A 20,295-nucleotide genomic window follows, 5' to 3' on the forward strand; every position below is an offset into this window, starting at 1 on the left:
CTTACAAGTTTTATCAAAGTTTGATATTCTAAACAAGATTATGATAAATCAACAAGTCAATTAAAGTTTTTCTCTGCTCCTGAAATTTGATGGGAAGGTTTGGCATGGACATTTGAAATTAATTCTGTTTGGCTTGAAAATGTTCTAACAGACAAGTTCTGGCTGATAACACATGATACTGATATAGCTGTAGGGCCAAGAGGACTGCCAAGGTCAACACAGGCAAGAGAACACTTTATGAAAAACATAACAAAAACGACAGCTGGACATCATAACACTAATTGAAATTTGTGATGAAAACGAGAAATAAAACGAAAACAAAGCGAGACGAGTTTTCTGGTTGACATTAATCCATGGGAATCATTTCTGGGTCCAAAACAAATAAGGGCTGTGCGGGTTTACATCAACTAAACGAGTGTCATGTAGGGTTTCTTCAACGTTTGTTTACAAACTCCTGAACTTTTTGACTTGACAGGGATTTTTCTGACGCTATATACGTCAACAGAGGTGGAATGCGCGCGTGCCAATAGATGTTAGACGCGCTGTTCAGAAGTGAGTTGCACGGGTTTTACTCAGTGAACGCTCTCGGAAAACATGCTTGTTTGATGCCAGTTTGGTCTGACTACAGAAGTGGATTTATTATTATTTTTTTGCTGCTGAATATGATGCCAGTGCAAAAATTCGCCAACAAAACACGGACACATCGGTGGGACAGTTTCAGGTAGATTTGACCCGTTTGTGGATGTAAACCCCTGGATTATGTTCTCAATGCAGAAGAACGTCTTCTTGTTCCTTATTATCTTCAATACGACCCTCACACCTCTGCAACGAAGGTAAGCTGCATGCGGCTTTATTCACGCTTGTTAATATTCTTGTTATTGAGCTGCTCAAATATAGTTCTCTGAAAACTCATGCAGCATTGCTTCTAAAAATTTTGTTTTAGGTAATTAGGGTTACACCAACAAACAGGAATTTATGACTTTGCATTCAGGTTCAACAGGCCTTTTTAAATAACAAGAGGCAATGAAAGATGCGAAAAAACTGGTTTGTTAATGGCAAATAACTTTAAGAGGGATGGTCAAGGATGTAAGGATGAAAGGAGGACGGAAGAGAGAAAAAGGACAGAGCGAGCAACAGTTTTAGAATCACATTTTTGTAGATTTCCTGAAAATTCCCCACTATGAAAAAAAAAAAAAAACTTTCAACAATTTCCAAGTTTCTTATTTGGAAAAAGCACTATCAAATTGAACCCAATGTCTGTGTGTGAGTGTGTCTTTGTTTTGAAGTGCATTTACTTGTATATACCTATTTCTTTTTGCACCAGGGTGGATGGCAACCCTCTAGTGATGGATCCCAATAGTATCTGCCGTAGAACTAGAACGTTGGTAGGCAGGCATGCCGACATGTGCCAGTCTCAGCCTGAGATAATTCAAGAAGTGGCAAAAGGTGCCCGGTTGGGAATGCGAGAATGCCAACATCAGTTCCACAATCGTCGATGGAACTGCAGCAGTCAGAGCAGAAACCTGGCCAAGATCCTGCAACAAGGTGAGGAACAATACAAAAGCTCCTCATTATTTTTACTTATACAATTAAAACTCAGTTGATTTTCAATGTGGATGAAATGGATGCAGTCAGCCTTCTAACACTTAGATTAACAATGACCTTGTTCAGCAAAACGTGAGTGAGTGAATGTGACAGAATTTTCATTTTTGGATGAAATATCCCTTTAATGAAGGCCTTCATTAACACCACGTAGTTAGCTGTATGACCATTAGAGGGCATGATTGTATCAATTTGACCATGAAAATAGTTACTTGACATAACATAAGTGAAGAAAAAAGCAGTAGAGCTTTTTTTTGTTTTGTTAGTAGGTTAGTTTACGTTGTAGTGCATGTGTCTAAATGAGACTGAGATGAGGCGTCTTGCCAATAAAATACATTTTGTTTGTTATGTTTGCCCCTTCTTTAAATCCAAACATGACATGCCAGTTGCCAAAGTACAGCAGTTTATAAGTTAGACTTGTGTACATGTTAATCTGATACCAAGAGTGAGTGTGTCTTGGAGGAATCCTTTACACTAAGGGGAAAAATGCTCTTTTGGCAGGTCATCATGTATTGAGGCAGGTCAAGACAACGGAGATGTGTGAGGAATGTGAATCTGCTAAATGAGTTATTGTTAATGTGGCAATTTCTTAGATATTTAAGTGATCTTAGAAGTGAGATTGGGTGTTGTCCTGAAACAAGAGTTCAGATAAAGATCATATTCAAACACATACCATGAAGATGATGCACATGAAACAATGCACTTTTTCAGATGATCATGAGACAAAATATAAGGTTTTGTATTTAAACAAACTGTAGATATTTCCCTGTTTTTTAACTGTTCTCTAGATATCCGGGAAACTGCATTTGTGTATGCTGTCACAGCTGCCGGGGTGCTGCATGCAGTAACACAAGCCTGCAGTCAGGGAGCGCTGCCACAGTGCAGCTGTGTGACCCTTCAGAGTTCCTCTGAAACTTATCACGACTCCCTGGCAGAGGAGGTACTCATCCAGGCTTCACCTGTCCAAGATGGGCGCTGGGAATGGGGGGGCTGTGGAGATGATGTGGACTTTGGCTACGAGAAGTCTCGTCAGTTCATGGACACCAGACAGCGAAAAGGCAAGAGTGACATCAGGACCCTTATTGACCTGCACAACAATGAGGCAGGAAGACAGGTACGTTTACATTTCTGTGTTTGGCTTTGAACACAGAAGGATAGCATTTTACATGGGGCATTGTAGTAAATATAACTTTTGTAATAGCAATAGCAAAAGAAAAAAATAACTATTGCTTTTACACAACCTCTAAAAGAGGGGGAAAAAAATATATAGAGAGAAATGGACAACAGTCAGAACAGCGAAATAATGTAAAATCTACATCACTCCTTCATCATCTGAAGTGATTACTCTTTAATCTCTTTTGTAGTCTAATCTCTTACCTTAAATGAAAATTTAATTTTTTTTTTTCTAAATTTACTATGTTACTTATTGCGGATATATGTGTCATCACAGTCTGTGAGGACATCAGTGGTCCATTCAGCTACTGGCTGTACTGTTGCTAACTGCGGTTATTCACTGATTACAAACACTTCCACCACTTCACTTTTCATCCTTACACTTATGTAGACAAATAAAAATGTTTTTTGGCATAAAATTGTGGGAAATTCAAACCAAGCAAGTATAATATTACTTTTGCACAACGGTTTAATAAACAGTAGGTTAATATATTGAGTCACTTACATTTTAGACACAATATTCCCAGATATTTTGTCTATTTTTGATCCTGCCAACAAAAATAGTTCCACAACAAGTCAAAACAGACTCAACAGTGGCGCCTCGCACCACACATCAACACAGTTTCGTTCCTGAATTAATGAGTGTTTTGAACGAATCGAATGAGTCCCTGAAAGACTCAGTTAAAGACAGACACTTGTCGCTACATACTGGCGTATCATGCAACCTGATGAAAAGTTTGCCTTGTATTTCTTTCAGTACTGTTTGTGGTTACTGATGTTTGTATATTGTAGAAGTTTTTATGCAGTCTGAGATTCTTATTGAAATGTAGATTTGGGAATATTAGGGATTTCATTGAACTTCACAGAGCTTTTTATTACAGTCGTTTATTATATATTTTTCAGTTTTTGTTTAGTTTCATCATAATAATGTAGCCTTTAAAATTACACACTCACCAATATCCATAGTAGTCAACACACTCTACCTGTATGTAACACAAGTACACGTACAGGCAGTAAAAAGTAAAAACATTATTTATTATACAGACAATACTTAATATATTTTCTTTAGATGTAAGCCAAATGTTACTTAATGTAGGTTAATATAATATTTTTTTACTTTTTATCCATTATATTCACCATCAACAAAAGCTAACTATAATATGAAAGTGAAATTTTTTACTTTTTTAACTAAAAAAGCGGATATGAAAGTTTCACTTTTATTCCTTTTTCAAAATTTTGTTAGTAATTGATTTAGTTTACTTTATATAAATAAAGACAACTCTCAAAGACCTTAACATCGATTGCAATGTCTTTTTTAAAAAAAAAATATATATAAAATGTTATGTGCTAACAACAACAAAATAAATAAAAATAATAATGATAATAACAATGATAGTAATAATAATAATTAAAAAAAATAATAATAATTTCTACAGTCAGTAAAGGTAGTCAGTATGTGTTCTGCACATCAACAATCTGGTGTCAAACCATAATATTTGCACTTTAAATAAATGACATGGTTGTTTCATTTCTATTTTTTTTTAGCTAAATTGAGCTGAATAATGACTATAGTATTTTTGTAGAGCTGCTTTACATCTGAAATTTGCTCTTAATTTAAGAGACTGGACTGGATGAAATGCAGGACAGATGAACAGTTGAAGAAAAAGAGCAGATGTTGTCTTTTTTTCTTAATTCTCTCTTATTTTATGTGCATACAGGCCATACGGATACAAATGCGGACCGAGTGTAAATGTCATGGCCTTTCTGGTTCTTGCACTCTTCGCAGCTGCTGGAGGAAGATGCCTCTCTTCCGTCAGGTTGGTGACTACCTCATGCAGAGCTTCCATAAGGCTGTCCGCGTGATGGGTGGTAATGATGGTAAATCGCTAGTCCCTATCGATCCGGATACCCCTCCCCTGGATGCTAACATCCTTATCTATTCAGCTGAGTCACCTGATTTCTGTCAGTCCAATCAAAGGACGGGTACAGAAGGCACACAGGGTCGTGTGTGTAACAGCACAGAGACAGGACATGGAGGCTGTGACAGCCTGTGCTGCGGTAAAGGTTTTGCAGATTACACACTGGAATATGAGGAAAACTGTCAGTGTATGTTTCACTGGTGCTGTGAGGTTCAGTGCCAGAGATGTTCTGTGAGAAAGGACGTCAGCCTTTGCTTGTGAAGTCCACTCAAGGAGTTAAAAAACAGAATTGCATCTATAGTAGTTGTGTTTGAGCTGGAGGAAGAGCACATTTGTTTTCTCTCCTATGCATAGGAGTGTCTTCTGTGCAGAATGAAGACATGTGAAAACAGGTGCTTATCATCCTCTTGCTCACATGTATTTTTTTGATGGTCCACAAAACTGAGCAATATCAAGTCAGCAAGTCAGGTGGGAGCAGTGTTGCTAGGTTTTGCTAGAGAAATAAGCGACCTGGTCTGAACAAATGCAAGCCCAAAATTAGGGACCCCTGGTTTTAGGAAAAAACAAAACACAAATACGTCCCTTGACTGCCTAAAACTATAAGCAACTGTTTGAAAAGGCAAGCCCAAAGTCGTTTATAATAAGTAGACTTGAAGTAGAGTCAGAGCTTTTATGGCTGCTTTTGACAATAAACATACATCTTACTGCCACCTGCTGGTCCTTTATTAAGAGAAATTAGTATGTTGAAATTAGTGTATTTCTCTACATTTTCAGAACACTGAAAATCTGGGAATAGACTGTTGAGCTTGAGAAACTTTAGATAAAAGCATCCTCTAACACACTCCCAAATTAAAGCTATGTGGTTTGTGGAGCTTCTGTCACTACAACAAATTCCTTGTATGTGTAAACATACTTGGCCAATAAAGCTCATTCTGATTCTGATTCTTATTCTGTATCCTTGGTATCTGAAAAAAAAAAAAAAAAATGTCAGTATTGTCCAAGGTGCTGAACCCCTGACTGACAGTTGCCTAGCAGACGTAAAGATGCAGTCAGTACCTGACTGATTTAGAACATTTGTTGGTCTATTAGAAAGTATTATTATTTTTATTAAACATTTGTACATTGTGTTCCAGAAATTTCCATCTGCACATGCATTTTATTAACTGAATATATTTGTAACAAATAGTAGGCTATACACTGGAAAAATGGTAACCTAAAAATGTGCTTCATGTGTCAATATTTAATGTTCTGAAATATTTTCACAAACTCACATAATAGATTGAAGGAGCGCTTAGATGTTTGAAAATTATATTTACCAAGCAAAAACCATGTTTACAGCATCAGAGATGTATGAAAATTTAAATCACACTTAAAAAGAGAATATATTGTAGAGCAATAGGATAAATTGTCTGAACAGCTATGTTTATAAAACCAAAATTTAGAAGTAACATCACAATAAAAGAAAATAAACATTTTTCAAGAAAATAATTTAATATTTAGGTAACAATCGCAGGTTTACCTCTTTTTACAGTATATAACAACAACATGATAGTGGGCTTTTTCACAATGCCGATGTTATAAGATTTCGCCTTTCATCTTATGCTTGTCTACAAATGAATGTCCACAAAGTGGAGCATAAACATGGCTCTTCAATGCTGCAAAAGTGTCTGAGGCCACTATTAGCAATGCACCTGTACCACTAGGGTTTAAAAGACCATATTTGTGTTACGGTGTATATACAGATTTTAAAAAGTATGAATGATTTAAATCATTGATTTTTTTTAAGAAACAGTGTGAAATGAAATTACAAATATATAATTAAAAAAAAATTGTTATCATCTATTTGCCCACTTATTGCCCTTATTTCTCTTTACTTAAATATGTTGGTGTTTTCATTCAGAATTTGCTAGTAATTTTAACAATTAATTACAAACAGCAAGTAACACCAAATTAAACATGACATTTTTTCTTGTAAAACTCCAATAATCTTTATTTTATTTACAACTTCGAAGCAGCTGTGAGACATTTTGGGAACTGATTGTGTGTCTGTGTTTGTCAGAGAGATCTGGTGAGCTACCTTGTTAGCTGACATGTTGAACTGTAATTATGAGATACACTGTTTCCCAATGTTGGGAAAAATCCACAAATACTCTCTGAACCGCTTGTATAAAAATAGAAATCTGAAAGAGACTGTCTAACCCATATAAGATGTGGGCAAATGTGTTTAAAGCTTCCGTGGTTGGTGAAAGCAGACATCAGTCGTTTCACGTCGCGTCAGGATTGGCAGACGGAGGAGGCTTATCCCGGTTTACAGGTCTGTACCTTTAGTTTTTTTGCCCGGCTACACATTACAAGTCCTGCCCATTGCTCCCGCTGTCTGAGGCTGCGCGCGCAGTGGGATGCAGAAGGAGTGGCGGAGCGCGCGCGAGTGACTGAGGCGAGCATCGATTATTACATAGGTACGCTAACCTTATCAACTCAACAGCTGTTTTCCCCACTGTATACCCGGTGGTCACGCGAAACATAAATGGACGTGAACCTGTGACTCTGAAGTCGCACCTCCCCGAGGCACTGAACGGAACGAAAGGCGAGACAGCGCATTCCGAAGGGCCGGTGGGTGTTGGTCGTCAGTGGAAAAGATGGGCACGGTGCTCTCGATTTCTCCCACGTCCAGAAAAGGAGGGATTCTGGATGAGAAGACGGATGGAGCTAGCGGCAAGACGGAGAAGAGTCTCAAGCGCCATTCGGTCCTGATATCGGCTCTGACGTGGAAGCGGTTAGTCGCTGCCTCGGCCAAGAAGAAGAGTGCCAAGAAAGTGAACCCGAACCCACCCGTTTATCAGATCACTAACCCCGTTGACCAGCTCAACACCGAAAATCTTAAGAAGTCTCAGTCAGGCTCCGAGCGCAAGACGAAGCCTGGGCCACTCGCAGTGCCAGTCCCTACAGTACCGGATAAAAGCCTTCGATCCAGTCAAACCCAGAATGCGTCCCAGAACGGAAAGCAGCTCCTGTCGGTCCAGCGGCAACCGAGCAGCCGCTCCATCATCTCGCCTAGACGAGTCATCGTGCAAGCCTCCACAGGAGAGCTCCTTCGCTGCCTGAGCGAGTTCATGTGCAGGAGATGCTACAAACTCAAAGAGCTGAGCCCAAATGAGATCATCCTCTGGTTCCGAAACGTCGACCGGTCGCTGCTCATCCAAGGCTGGCAAGACCAGGGCTTCATCACTCCCGCCAACTTGGTGTTCGTCTACCTGCTCTGCCGGGAGGCGGTGACCGAGGATATTCCCAGCGAGTACGAGCTGCAGGCCACCTTTCTCACCTGCCTGTACCTGGCTTACTCTTACATGGGCAACGAGATCTCGTACCCGCTCAAGCCCTTCCTGGTGGAGACCAACAAGGAGGTGTTCTGGGAGCGCTCTCTGCGGATCATTGACAAACTGAGTGCCAAAATGCTGCAGATCAACTCCGACCCGCATTTCTTCACCGAGGTCTTCCAAGACCTCAAGAACGAGGGTGGCTCGAGCGATACGAACGGAAGATGGAATAATAACCTGGACCGCTAAGTTTGGCTCGTGTCAACGGGAGAGAGAAGCTCCCTGATACCTCTCCACACCCTTCCTTCAAGGGTGAAATGAATGTAAGGCCCGACTGCTGAAGGTGTGAAGAGTGTTTCACTCTAGTGCTGGTTTACTGGAAACGGACAGGGGGATTTCGCGTCACCTCCATGAGAGGGGGTTTACGCTAGTACATGTGTAAAATACAACCTTCATGACCCAGTGAATGTTACGAGCGCGATCTGGGGTTTCTTCATAGTTTACTTAATGCATGCTTAAAATATTCTACTCGTATCATCATTGTGGTTTTTGAAGATGAAGAAGAAGAAAAAACAACGCTATCCGGTGCCGAGCTAAAGTGAGAGATGTAAATTATTAGCTTGTGCGTCAGTGTTGGGGTCTTATTTTTCTATTAGTTTCAGAAACGCTGAGCTGTCCAGGGTGCTGGCCTGCAACAGAGACTCTCCTCTTGTCTCCTGTGGCGCCTGATGCTATCTATCTGAACGTTGAATGTACTGTTTTACAACAAAACGATTCTCTACAGTCATATGTGCCAATTGTCATAGTATAAAACGTAATGTTTTATATTGTATATTTGAAAATATATGAATACAAATACCCTCAGACTCTCTGCCACTTCTTTATTGTTTTGATGATGAAAAGGGGACAGTCGATGCATCGGTTCGTGATTGAAGTGTCCTTTTTGCTGCGTTTTTCATCTAGGCATAAATGGTCAAGGTTTTTCTGACATTGGTTGGCGCTGGCATAATACTGCATGCAAATAGAAATCTGGCTAAAATGCTTTGCTTTTGCTTTTCAATATTTCAACAAAACTCGACCATTGGTAAAATTTGAATTAAAATCATGCATGAGAGCAAGCAACAGTGTAGCCTAGGGATAGTGTCTACGTCATTCCTGTGCAGTCAAATGACCGCATATGCTTGAAGATAATCAGTCGGATAAGCGGCGCAGTAACAACATAAATCCAGTGCATGGATTCACCGGAGGCTTTTCACTTTACGTCTAGCTGTGCAAAATCGTTTTATGTTAATTCCGGACAACAGACACCTACATTTAATCAATCGTTGGTGACTAAGTTCTGTGTATAAATATATGGGCTCCTTTTTGACTCATAGCTGGTTGCTAGCCGTGGTGCTGAAGATCGCCTTCAGTTCCTGCGTTACTTTTGTTAATAGACCCACATAGATATGGAAACTATGTCCGTGACTAAATATGCGGGGACCTTGAACTTGGTCGATTATCTTACAAACCTCGACACGACTCTAACATATCACGTTTCAGAAATTACAGTAAATTAAAAATCAATATTCTACTTGGTCTCTCGGTTCTAACAATTGTCTGTCACATAATGAAAACATTAGACTTCCAGACGTCAGGTATACGACTTGATTACCTCAGTAATCAAATTATCAGTTTTGTAAAAGGATTACAATAAATGCGGGATTTAAATATACATTTTAAAACTGTCTATTTATTTGCGTTTATTTAATGCGTTTTGAAACATTTTAATATTTAATACATACTTATTAGCTAAATATTATTATAGGCTATAAATATATTTAAAATTTAACAATATGTACGTATAAAAATGTTCTCTGTGTAATATATTATGTTATCTTATTGAAAAAAAATGCTGACACTGCTGGACAAAGGGCACTGACATAGGCTACTTTTCACTTTCTGCTATCGGTACAGGTAGTCCTCAAGAGAAACGTCTTGAGAGTGAAAATTGCCTCAGGGGTGCATGAGTCATTGAGCGAGTAAGAAGCAGCTGGTTTGAAACGAGAGAACCCCCAGAATTTGTGAATAAAACACGTGGTTCGGGAGCTCGAACATTTGATTGGCTGGATTTTGGTGCAGTCTGATAGAAGTGCCATTGTGACGGAAGGCTGCAGAACCGGGCCATAGGAATTCTGTGGGCGCATTCCGCTCCGTCTCTATAACAACGGCTATATTAAAGGGTCTGATCCAAAGCCCGAGCGTGGGCTGAGAAACGCAAATGTGGGTATCTCGTACAACAGCTGTCTCTAAATATGAAACCGGACGCCCTAGAGTTTTATTATTACCTGCAATATAGCACCTATCATTATTGATGTGCATAAATGCCCTTCCTATTCAATCGATGCTCTTGATAGTGAAGCAGCGAGGCTGCAGATGTGAATGTTGATGGGTTGGTATAGCCCTTAAGCCATATACAATGAAGAAATGCACCAGCAAGCATGAATTAGGCAGCGTTATTCCTGAATGAACCTTCAATGTTCTTGTTAAGTAAGCAGTTTATGTAAGTGTATACCGCTGTCTGCTGGAGCCGTACCACGGACGGATGCAGCCGTAGGAATGCGGTTGCCGTGGAAACGCCAGCAGCGGGAAGTGAGATCCAGGGACCACAGAAAAGACGAAGCCAACCATAAATATTTTACACTCCTTATCAAATCAATTGGACACATGTCTGTTCAAGATCACTCCGTTTTTTGCTTTAAACAATATCTAATAAATAGGGTTAAATTAGAGTAATTGTGTGCTTTTTTCTGCAGTCATCTCAATGGTAAAAAGTGCCTAAATATACCTGAATTAAATAAAATATTTTTTTAATTACAGTAGGCAAATATTTAAGCATGTACAATTTAAAAATACTACCGTTTTTGACAGATAATTATTGGACATTTTATTAAGCTAAACTATTATTAATTTGTTTTTTTTTTTTTTTTTACAAACATTCTGCATACATTTTCGAACTAAACGCACATTAAATGGTAAACTCAGGAATTTGCTGTTCAAATTTTTTGTCCAATAGCAGGCAGGACACAGGTGGGCTCATGTCCTAAACAAAGTCAAAGGATGCAATGATAACTTCTCAAGCATAACAAATGATTTCAGGTATAAAAAACTGCAAGCAGAATGTCCCTGTTGATGTCATTTTGTAAAGAGGTCAGCTTTTCTGTCAAAACACAGACAAACATGAAAAATTCAGTTGCAAACACACTGACATCCTAATGAATTCATATAACACAGTTGATCCTGTGAAGTTGAATATCAGTTAATATCATTCATTTTCTAGGTCATCAGCACAGGATTTGTAATAGTTTGTATATCTTTGTACATCACACCTTATTCAGGAAGGGGCTTATGTCTTTCTGTACTTCAGGCTATATTGGTATGGGCTAATCTTGTCTATGAGATTACTCTATTCTCCCTGTGCATGCAGTTAGCCCCTCCGAGACACTCGGCTAAAAGTGGAAGACATAATCCACATCTAATATAAAAATAAAGACATAAAACAGTTTTAAAAATGAACAGAACAGACATAAAAATATGCCATTATATGCCATAAAATTGTAAGTGAAATAATATATAAATGTATATATATATATATATATATATATATATATATATATATATATATATATATATACAGTGCCCTCCATAAGTATTGGAACAGTAAAGACAAAATTACTCTGTTGGCTGTGGGGTCAAGACATTTGCAAATATGTTTAAAAGATGAATATGAGACAAAACTACAGAATGTCACATTTTATCATTAGCCGTTTCAACACATACATGTTTTACCAAATAAAAAGAACAGCACTTTCAGAGTTCATCCCACTCATTGATGTGAGCATAAGTATTGGGACAGTTGAACATAAGGCAGATATAAAAGATTAAAAGCTATTATTTAGTTGCAGATCCCTTGCGCACAATCACAGCAGTGAGTCTGTGACCCATAGACATCACCAGACTCTTGGTCTCATCCTTTGAAATACTTTTCCCAGCCTTTAATGCAGCCAATTCCAATTGTTGCTTGTTTTGGGGAGTTTCTGCCTTTACTCTCCTCTCCAGCTGATGAAATTCATGTTTAATCGGATTTAAATCTGGAGATTGACTTGGGCAATCTAAGACTTTCCATTTCTTTGCCCTTATAAATTCCTTGACTGAACTGGCAGGGTGTTTTGGGTCATTGTCCTGATGCAATATGAAGCACTTCTCAATTAATCTGGAGGCATTGTCTTGAATATTGGTGGCAAGATGGTTTTGTACCCTTCCAAATTCATTCTGCTACTGTCATCATACATTAAGTCATCAGTAAAGTTGAGAGGGCCTGTTCCAGAGGCAGCCATGCACGCCCATACCATGACACCACCTCCACCATGCTTTACAGATGAGGCTGTATGCTTGGGATCATTTGCAGTTCCCTTTTTTCTCCACATTTTTGCTTTCCCATCACTTAGATAAAGGTTCATCTTTGTCTCATCGGTCCATAAACACAGTTCCAAAACTCTTCTGGTTCACCTTTGTGCTTTTTTGCAAACTCTAATCTCGGTGTGTGTGTGTTCACTGCTGTGTGTGTGCACGTTGGATGGGTTAAATGCAGAGCACGAATTCCGAGTATGGGTCACCATACTTGGCTGAATGTCACTTCACTAATCTTGCCTTTCTATTTTTGGTGCTGGTCAGAGGTTTGCATCTTGCTGTGTAGCATCTGTAATTCTGTGTCAAAATCTCCCGAGGACAGTAGATTGTCAGAGCATCACCCCAGCTTTCTGGAAGTTGTTGGTGATTTTATAGACATGTCTTTTAAGGTTCATTTTCACAGCTTTTATGATTTGTCTGTCATCAACTACTGTTGTTTTCTCAGCCGATCATGTCGTTGGTGGTTGCTGGTGTCGCTAGTGGTTTCCAAATTTTTGATTTCTCCATGCCCTTTGTTTTTGCTAGAGCTCTAACTGACTTCCTCTTTTCTTTTAGCATCCAAATTGCTTGCTTTTCTCTCAAAGTCAGCTCCCTCATCTTCATCCTGGTTTGTGTGTGTCATCATCGAATGCAAGATTCAGAATACAGAAGTAATGGATATAACTTATACAACACATTCCCTGCTTTTAATATCTGAAGAATTAATGCAACAGGACACAGCTGATCACTTAGAAAGACCTGAGGCAACTGTTCCAATACTTATGCTCACATCAAATAGAGGGATGAAACTCTAAAAGTGCTGAACTTCTTAGCTGGTAAAACATCTGTGTTGAATCACCCAATAATAAAATGTGACATTATGTAGTTTTGTCTCATATTCATCTTTTAATCATATTTGTAAATGTCTTGACTCCACAGCCAACAGAGCAATTTTGTCTTTACTGTTCCAATACTTATGGAGGACACTGTATATGAGCTGAGTTCTATTGCTATTTCCTCTTTTGGATTTACAAGCTTTTATTAACAAACTTATGACACAAGCGTTCATGCAGAATAAACAATGAGGTAATGTTATTTATATTATTCAAACTCTTTTTCTTTGCAACAGTAATTTTTGTCCCCAGACACAACATTCGTGAAATTTTGCCAAAGACTTCCAGCAAAAGCAACTCGCCCACACGATGGTTAGATAATGTGAAAGAGGGGGAGTCATCAATGCAGCTTTGATGATTTCATACAAACATAAATGAGCATAAGGACTGAATCAGAAGACTGACTTGAAACAATAGTTATTATTAAAGATCAGTTACTTTGGAATTATTTTTCAGTATATGTGGTAACATTGATAATATCAGTTACACCGAAAGACCCATTTTGCATCAGCTCTGATCCAACACTGCACATTTTTTACATTAAAAAGACATCTGCACCAGCTATACCCCAATATGTCCCTTTCCCTTCATGGTAAGTGACAATATTCATGTGTTTTGCTCCTCCTCGTGGCCTTTAAGAACCCCACAAAACATTCCCGATGCTCCACAGTGAGACTCAATGTGGATTAGGCTTCTTCCACCCACCTGGCGCAATTATGAATAAAGTCTCAGAGCTGAGAGATATGATTATATAAGCCCTGAACATAAGCTCACTCAGCATCTTCAGGATTCAGCTTGTATGTACAGGGCAAGTCAGGGCAGAATAGAGCAGCAGGTTACGTGTGTATGTTTTCAGTGGAGTTGAGCTTATCAGAAGGTTTTGTAAGGTCTTTAACCCTCTAAAGACTTTCTAATGACTTTCTAACTTAGATACTTTTTGCCTAATATAATAATTTAGTCTAAATTTATAATAAAATTCTGCATTTAAAAATATATTTACAGCCTATCATTTCATATGTCAGACTTTACATGGTTAAGTAAGAGTGTAGCTGTACCATGATGCTTATAATATGAAAAATAGGTATTTCATACAAAGTGTTCATTTGCAAAAACAGATAACTCTGTTTTATCATTGTATTCCAGCTAATCTCAATCAAACTGCAGTTGGGTTATTTTGATTAGGTTAATAAGTAACTAAAAATGCAGCAAACTAACACAATAAAACATAATAAAACATGATAACAATAATAAAACGTGATTTTTGAAATAAAAAAACGGATTTATCTGTTTTTGCAAATAATCTCTTTCCTTCATATCCATTTTGGACCATATTTTGAAGATATATGTATATACATATATGAAAGATAAATCTGTCTATAATGCTAAATTTAATCTCTAAATCAGTGTTAGTTCTTTAAAGTGCAGAGGCCTCATTCTGTCTTAACCAGGTCGACGAGTCTGCATCAGCATCCTCGGAAGCTTTTAACCCATTTAAGTCAAAATAGAATGTCTAGTAGAATTTCTTACAATCAGTCATTTGCTTTTTCTATTAAATTTAGGGTTTAAAAGACATTCAGTTATCAATTTAAAGGAATAGTTACCAAAAAATGAAAAGGTGCTGTAAATTTACTTAGGCCGTCCAAGATGTAGATGCGTTTGTTTCTTCATCTGAACAGATTCTGAGAAATGTAGCATTACATCATTACATAATTTGCTCACCAATAGATTTTCTGCAGTGCATGGGTGCCATCAGAATGAGAATTACAAATAATCTCACAAGTAATCCACACAACGCCTAGTCCATCAGTTATTGTTTTGTGAAGTGAAAAGCTGCATCTAAACAAACAAACAAACAAATAAATCCATCATAAAGGCATTTTTACTTTAGACCATCCTTAATCTCATAACAGCGCTCCCTCCCCACACCAAAGCCATTAACATATTTGTTTAGAACGGACTTGTTAGCAGTACTTGATCTCTGCAGATTTCTCTCCTGATGAGACTATGTTATTTTTTCAGTGGTGAAAGCAATTTTATGTATACAGCAACAGTTTGATGTTTGAACAGTTTGAATGTGGTAATGATGGATTTGTTTATTACAAACACACAGCTTTCTACTTCACAAGATGCTAATTGATGCACTGGAGTCATTTGGATTACTTGCGGATTATTGTGATGTTTTTCTCAGCTGTTAAAAGTAACTCTCTTTCTGATGGCACCCATTCACTGCAGAGGGTGTCCAGATCTTTTCTCCACAAATTTCTCTAAATCTGTTCCAATGAAGAAACAAACTCATCTTCATCTTGGATGATCTGAGGGTGAGTACGTTTTAAGCAAATTTAATTTTTTTCAAATATCCCTTCAAGTGCACTGGCACTATTGGAGAACAACATTTAGTTGGATAATGACAGACTTTGCTATATTGAATTGATTTGAGCTAAATAATGACACTATTGTTGACTCCTGAGCTGGTTGTAGCTGAAATGAACTTGTTTCATGAATGATGAGTTATGCAACATTGAGCTTAATTAGGACACTATTATCATCTGCAGAGCGTTACAGCTAAAAAACAAAAAACAAACAAACAAAAAATCGTATACCAAGTGTAAACTTGTAATAAAAAAGAAAAAACTTATTTTCATCTTTCTAACAACTTAAAATAAGTGCAAACACAACGTTTCAATGCAAAGAGCAAGGACGCCATCATGTGGCAACATTGGAGATTTGCAAATTAATTATTAATATAATTTAAAGTAGTATATACGTTTGTCCTAGTTTACAAATTCATATAATTAATAATATAACAAAAACAGAAATGCAAACTAAGCTATGCAGTCCCAATCATAACATTTTGCATAGCTATAGGATACATATTTCAATATTATAAGATTTTGTTTTATAGGCCCATGTTGATCATTACGAAATTGGCCGCCTAACTATATATTTCTTTGTCTGCCTACTGTATCTGTTGTATAAATTTTGTATACATTTTTCTGAATCATCTTTTAAGGACTTTTAAACAAAATGCAAATTGTTAAACAAATAAAAATGTTGGAAACGTTTTTAAATTATTGCTAAACTGTGGTCTGCACCTATTGTATATATGAAAATAACCAGCAGATGGCGCTTAATGATCATTTTGTGTGCTGCCAACCTGCTGTCTCATAATATTTTAATCAAAATACTACATTTGCTAGACCTTTGTAACCGATTGTGTTGTGTTGTGCTGTTTTAAAGCCGCTGTGCTTCAGTCGTGCGTGCTGACTACATTTTCATATTCTCCTTCATTCTTCTTAATTTTCTTATTTAACATAATTCAATGAAAATCAAATGGAAACTTTTTTGAAGTTTACAAATTAATGAAAAAGATGTATCTCGCCAGTACATAGATCTCAAATATTATGAATGGTTTGTTAGTCTTGCCCTTTATTAGGCTATACAGCAAGAAGATGTCAGCACCGCGGACAGCTCTCGATTATTTACTTACATATTAAATATCTGATCAAATAAGGGGATTTAAACCCACTTCTATGTAGTATTCAAATAAACAATGCAAAGTCATCATAAAAAAAAAAAAAAAAAAAAACATTTTTCGCAGCAAAACTCAATAGATATGGCAACACTGCACACAGTAGAAACACTAACAGCCATAATCTCGTGCTTTTGTTTATTGAAAATAAAATACAATCCGACAAGAACAATATACATTCTATGTCTTTGACATTAAAAAAAAAATCTAATCTAAAAATGTCTAATCTGAATTGAAAAGCTCTGTTAACAATATGCTAAATCTTTATACTGTAAGTACAAAGGCTTGGATAGCCTTATTGTCAATTTGTTAAAAAATAATAACACTCCAGTTTTTAACGATCTAACGTTAGATTTTCTGGGCACGGTTTGGATAAATCAAAGGAATGGCGACAAGCACACTCTTTTTCCGGAGTTTGAAAAAGCGTTTATTGCCTACTTCGTCTCAATATCACGCTATCACTTGATACACAGTAGCCAATAGGAGTAGAGTGAGGGCGGAGTTAGTGCTGAATTCTGCGGATTGATTGGATCTGATTGCTGTGGGCCTGGGTGCCGTAATCGTTATAGTTCCTGTATTCTCCCTGACGTCTGTCTCTCTCAAAGATATACTGGTATCCACGGTAACCTGGAAACTGGTAGCCCACCCAGCTGCAGTAGGTACAAGAACAACATATTATTATTATTGAGATAAATCTCTGTGCAGAGAGAAGTAAAACATATATAACTTATAGGCCTACTGAAACAAATGGAGGATGACTTACGCTCCAGAGTTGACTTTCATAGAAGGAACCTCCTTACTGCACCAGCCCATGCCTTGAAGAGAGGGGTAGTCATCGCACATCTCAAACTTGCGTCCCATCATGTCCTCACACTCATACAGGGTAATTTTACTGTCACTGTGGTTCTGGTGATGAAACAGGACAAAAATTAGAACCAGAAAGTATGCTTTGAGAGGTTTATCTGTCAGATGCAAGATGTCATTTTAATAAAGTTAAAATTATCTGTACATTTCATTGGAGCAGGTAGACTCTAGACCTATTATTTCTTTATCACACATTGCCATTTTCAGTCTATCACAATATTTATTTTGTGATATTTCACAAACAAATCTGATGTAAATAAATAAATGAGACACTTAAATGCATTAAATGCAAAACTCACAGCACACTTGATGGGTCTGAAGGAAAGCAGGTGCTCAGTGCGGTAGCTGCTGTTTCCGCTCCAGGCCTGATAGCAGGGATAATCTCCCTTCTCCAGGATGAACTGCTGACCCTGATACTCTGGGTACTCATATCCCACCCAGCTGCAAAACAAATTAGTAAAAATTATTCAGATTATCTCCCAGAAAACATATTTACAAATATATATACATTGTTGCAATATATATAATTTTTTTTTAGAGAGAGAGAGAGAGCGCAAAAAGAACCTCAACTTATAAAAAAAATTACACGCATGTAAAACATTGGGGAAAAAATAGAAAAATGAGCTTTCACACACACACACACACTTACGGGCCGTTGTCCACCTTCATAGATCGAATCTTTTGGAAATCCCTGTCCAGAATGTTTGGGCACTCCAGCATGAACTCACAGCGCTTGCCCTGGAAGTTTTCCTCTTCCCACACTGTGATCCTCCACTGCCCCCGCTGCTCCATCTGCTCTCGCTGATTCATGATGGCCGCCTGTCTGCTCTCTCCAGCTACTGACAACATTAAGGGATAAGGTTAACAATACAACAACACCTGCCCTCACCTGACAGATCACTAACATAACTTTTCAACATTCAGGCCTAACCTATGACCTCAATGCTTTACTATTAGTGTCAAGTTATCAAAAGAAAGATTACTGACAATGCAAGAGGGACCTTGTTTTAGGTCAGTTAAGAATAAATGCATTTTGTACAATTAGGCGCTTTCAGTTTAGCTGCGACAAGAGAAAGGGAAGGACCCTTTCTCTTATCCTTCTGACAAGGTCCTTTCTTTGCACTAAAACAACCAGAGAAAATCAATAGTTTAAGTTTTCCATTACAGGTAATAGGGCCCTATGAATCCAGCAATGGCTGAAATGACTCAATTCCAACACTGCCATGAAAATTCATTTAGTAGCCACCAGAAATTGGTGACTTTTCAGTCCATGGAAAGATTCACAAAGGCCTCCTGCAATCATGACGATCCATGATGATTGTGCATCAAATGAGCATCAGTTTATCCATTTTCACAGTTAAATCCACTTTCATGAAGTATATGATGTTGATTTTGGCAGCATGACGGCGACTCATACTCACATGCAGTTTGTGGGAGAGATTTGGCGTAATTAACGTTGGGGGTCGATCCAATACGGGGTGTTTATATAGCTGCTGTCACTGCAGTTACTGCAGAATGTGCAGAGGGACCGCCAGCTCAGCAACATGTGTCAAAAGAGAGCTTAAGTCCTGTTATTGTCTAACAGGGGCTTCAGTTTTCTGACTCATCAGAAAAAACAAGGCCCAGCCATAGTTTAACACAGACACATTTACACACTCTAAATGCCCTTGCAATGTCCACTGACTGCAGATGCATGGTGTCCGCTCAAGAAATATCCAGATCACTGATTATGTGGTTTGTAGGGAAGCTTAATTTTGCTTCTTGTCAGTTGATGATGCACAAGTTTAGGAGAAGAAATAATAATCTGCAAATAAAGATATCAAACAACCAGTCGTCAATGTCAGCTGAAAGGTATTTTCAGCAACTCTTAGTGTCACAAAAACGGTAATCTTGTATTAATCCTGTTGTTGTTTTGTACAGTTGACCATCCATCCATGATGTGCTATCCTCTCAGAGGTTCAGGAACATGATGCACTATTGTAAGAGTTCAAACAAAAGGTATTGTTGTTAAACGGCCCTCATCTTTTGTGGGGGTACAATCATTGTACCACCTACAGATGGACTACAGATATTCATGTGTTTCATTTTTCTTCAAGCACGTTCTAGCATACTGAATATGAACTTCTTAAAAACAAGCTTTTTAACTGCTTTAAAAAAGAGCTTCTGGGAACTGTTCTGAGAGAACACAGAAATTCACTCTAAAACATGCATTAAATGTTTAATATTACTTGTACAATTTGTATGCTGCTATTGTTTATACATCTGCTGTATGGGTGTTTCTGTGCTATAGGGTGTTTATTTAACTTTTATGTCCCAGAGGCTAATTTATATTACTTATTAATTACATTAAAACTGTCTTTGAAGCTTTTTTAATACCTATATAATTAGCTTTTGCCACTTTTCAAATGCCTTTTGTGAATAAATGTTGTTTTACCTTTGTCCCAAACCTAGACTTTCCATCTTATGAAAATCCATTATTATTACATGTTCAAAATATGAAAATATATAAAGAGAAAAACGTTTTAATAATTTATTTTGTGAAAATGATATGAATTGCAGTCGTCCCACAG

General features: G+C 37.7%; 3 protein-coding genes across 3 annotated transcripts; 2 read left to right on the forward strand and 1 right to left on the reverse strand.

Annotated features, from left to right (window-relative positions):
* Positions 1-535: 535 nt before the first annotated feature.
* Positions 536-6,148, forward strand: LOC306879424 (protein Wnt-6-like). The gene is made up of 4 exons (XM_079432361.1): positions 536-833; positions 1,325-1,545; positions 2,391-2,716; positions 4,494-6,148. Exons 1-4 carry the CDS (start codon positions 760-762, stop codon positions 4,953-4,955), a joined length of 1,083 nt encoding a protein of 360 aa, XP_079288487.1. The 5' UTR covers positions 536-759; the 3' UTR covers positions 4,956-6,148.
* Positions 6,149-7,333: 1,185 nt separating this feature from the next.
* LOC306879425 (cyclin-dependent kinase 5 activator 1-like) lies at positions 7,334-8,260 on the forward strand (the record flags this gene model as incomplete). Its single annotated transcript, XM_079432362.1, has 1 exon — positions 7,334-8,260. The coding sequence occupies one exon, from the start codon at positions 7,334-7,336 to the stop codon at positions 8,258-8,260; it is 927 nt and encodes a 308-aa protein (XP_079288488.1).
* A 9,103-nt stretch (positions 8,261-17,363) lies between these two features.
* cryba2a (crystallin, beta A2a) lies at positions 17,364-18,535 on the reverse strand (the record flags this gene model as incomplete). Its single annotated transcript, XM_079431808.1, has 4 exons — positions 17,364-17,511; positions 17,625-17,767; positions 18,025-18,166; positions 18,375-18,535. 4 exons carry the CDS (start codon positions 18,533-18,535, stop codon positions 17,364-17,366), a joined length of 594 nt encoding a protein of 197 aa, XP_079287934.1.
* Positions 18,536-20,295: the final 1,760 nt, after the last annotated feature.

The sequence above is a fragment of the Barbus barbus genome, assembly GCF_936440315.1.
Source record: "Barbus barbus genome assembly, chromosome: 13".
Taxonomy (NCBI): domain Eukaryota; kingdom Metazoa; phylum Chordata; class Actinopteri; order Cypriniformes; family Cyprinidae; genus Barbus; species Barbus barbus.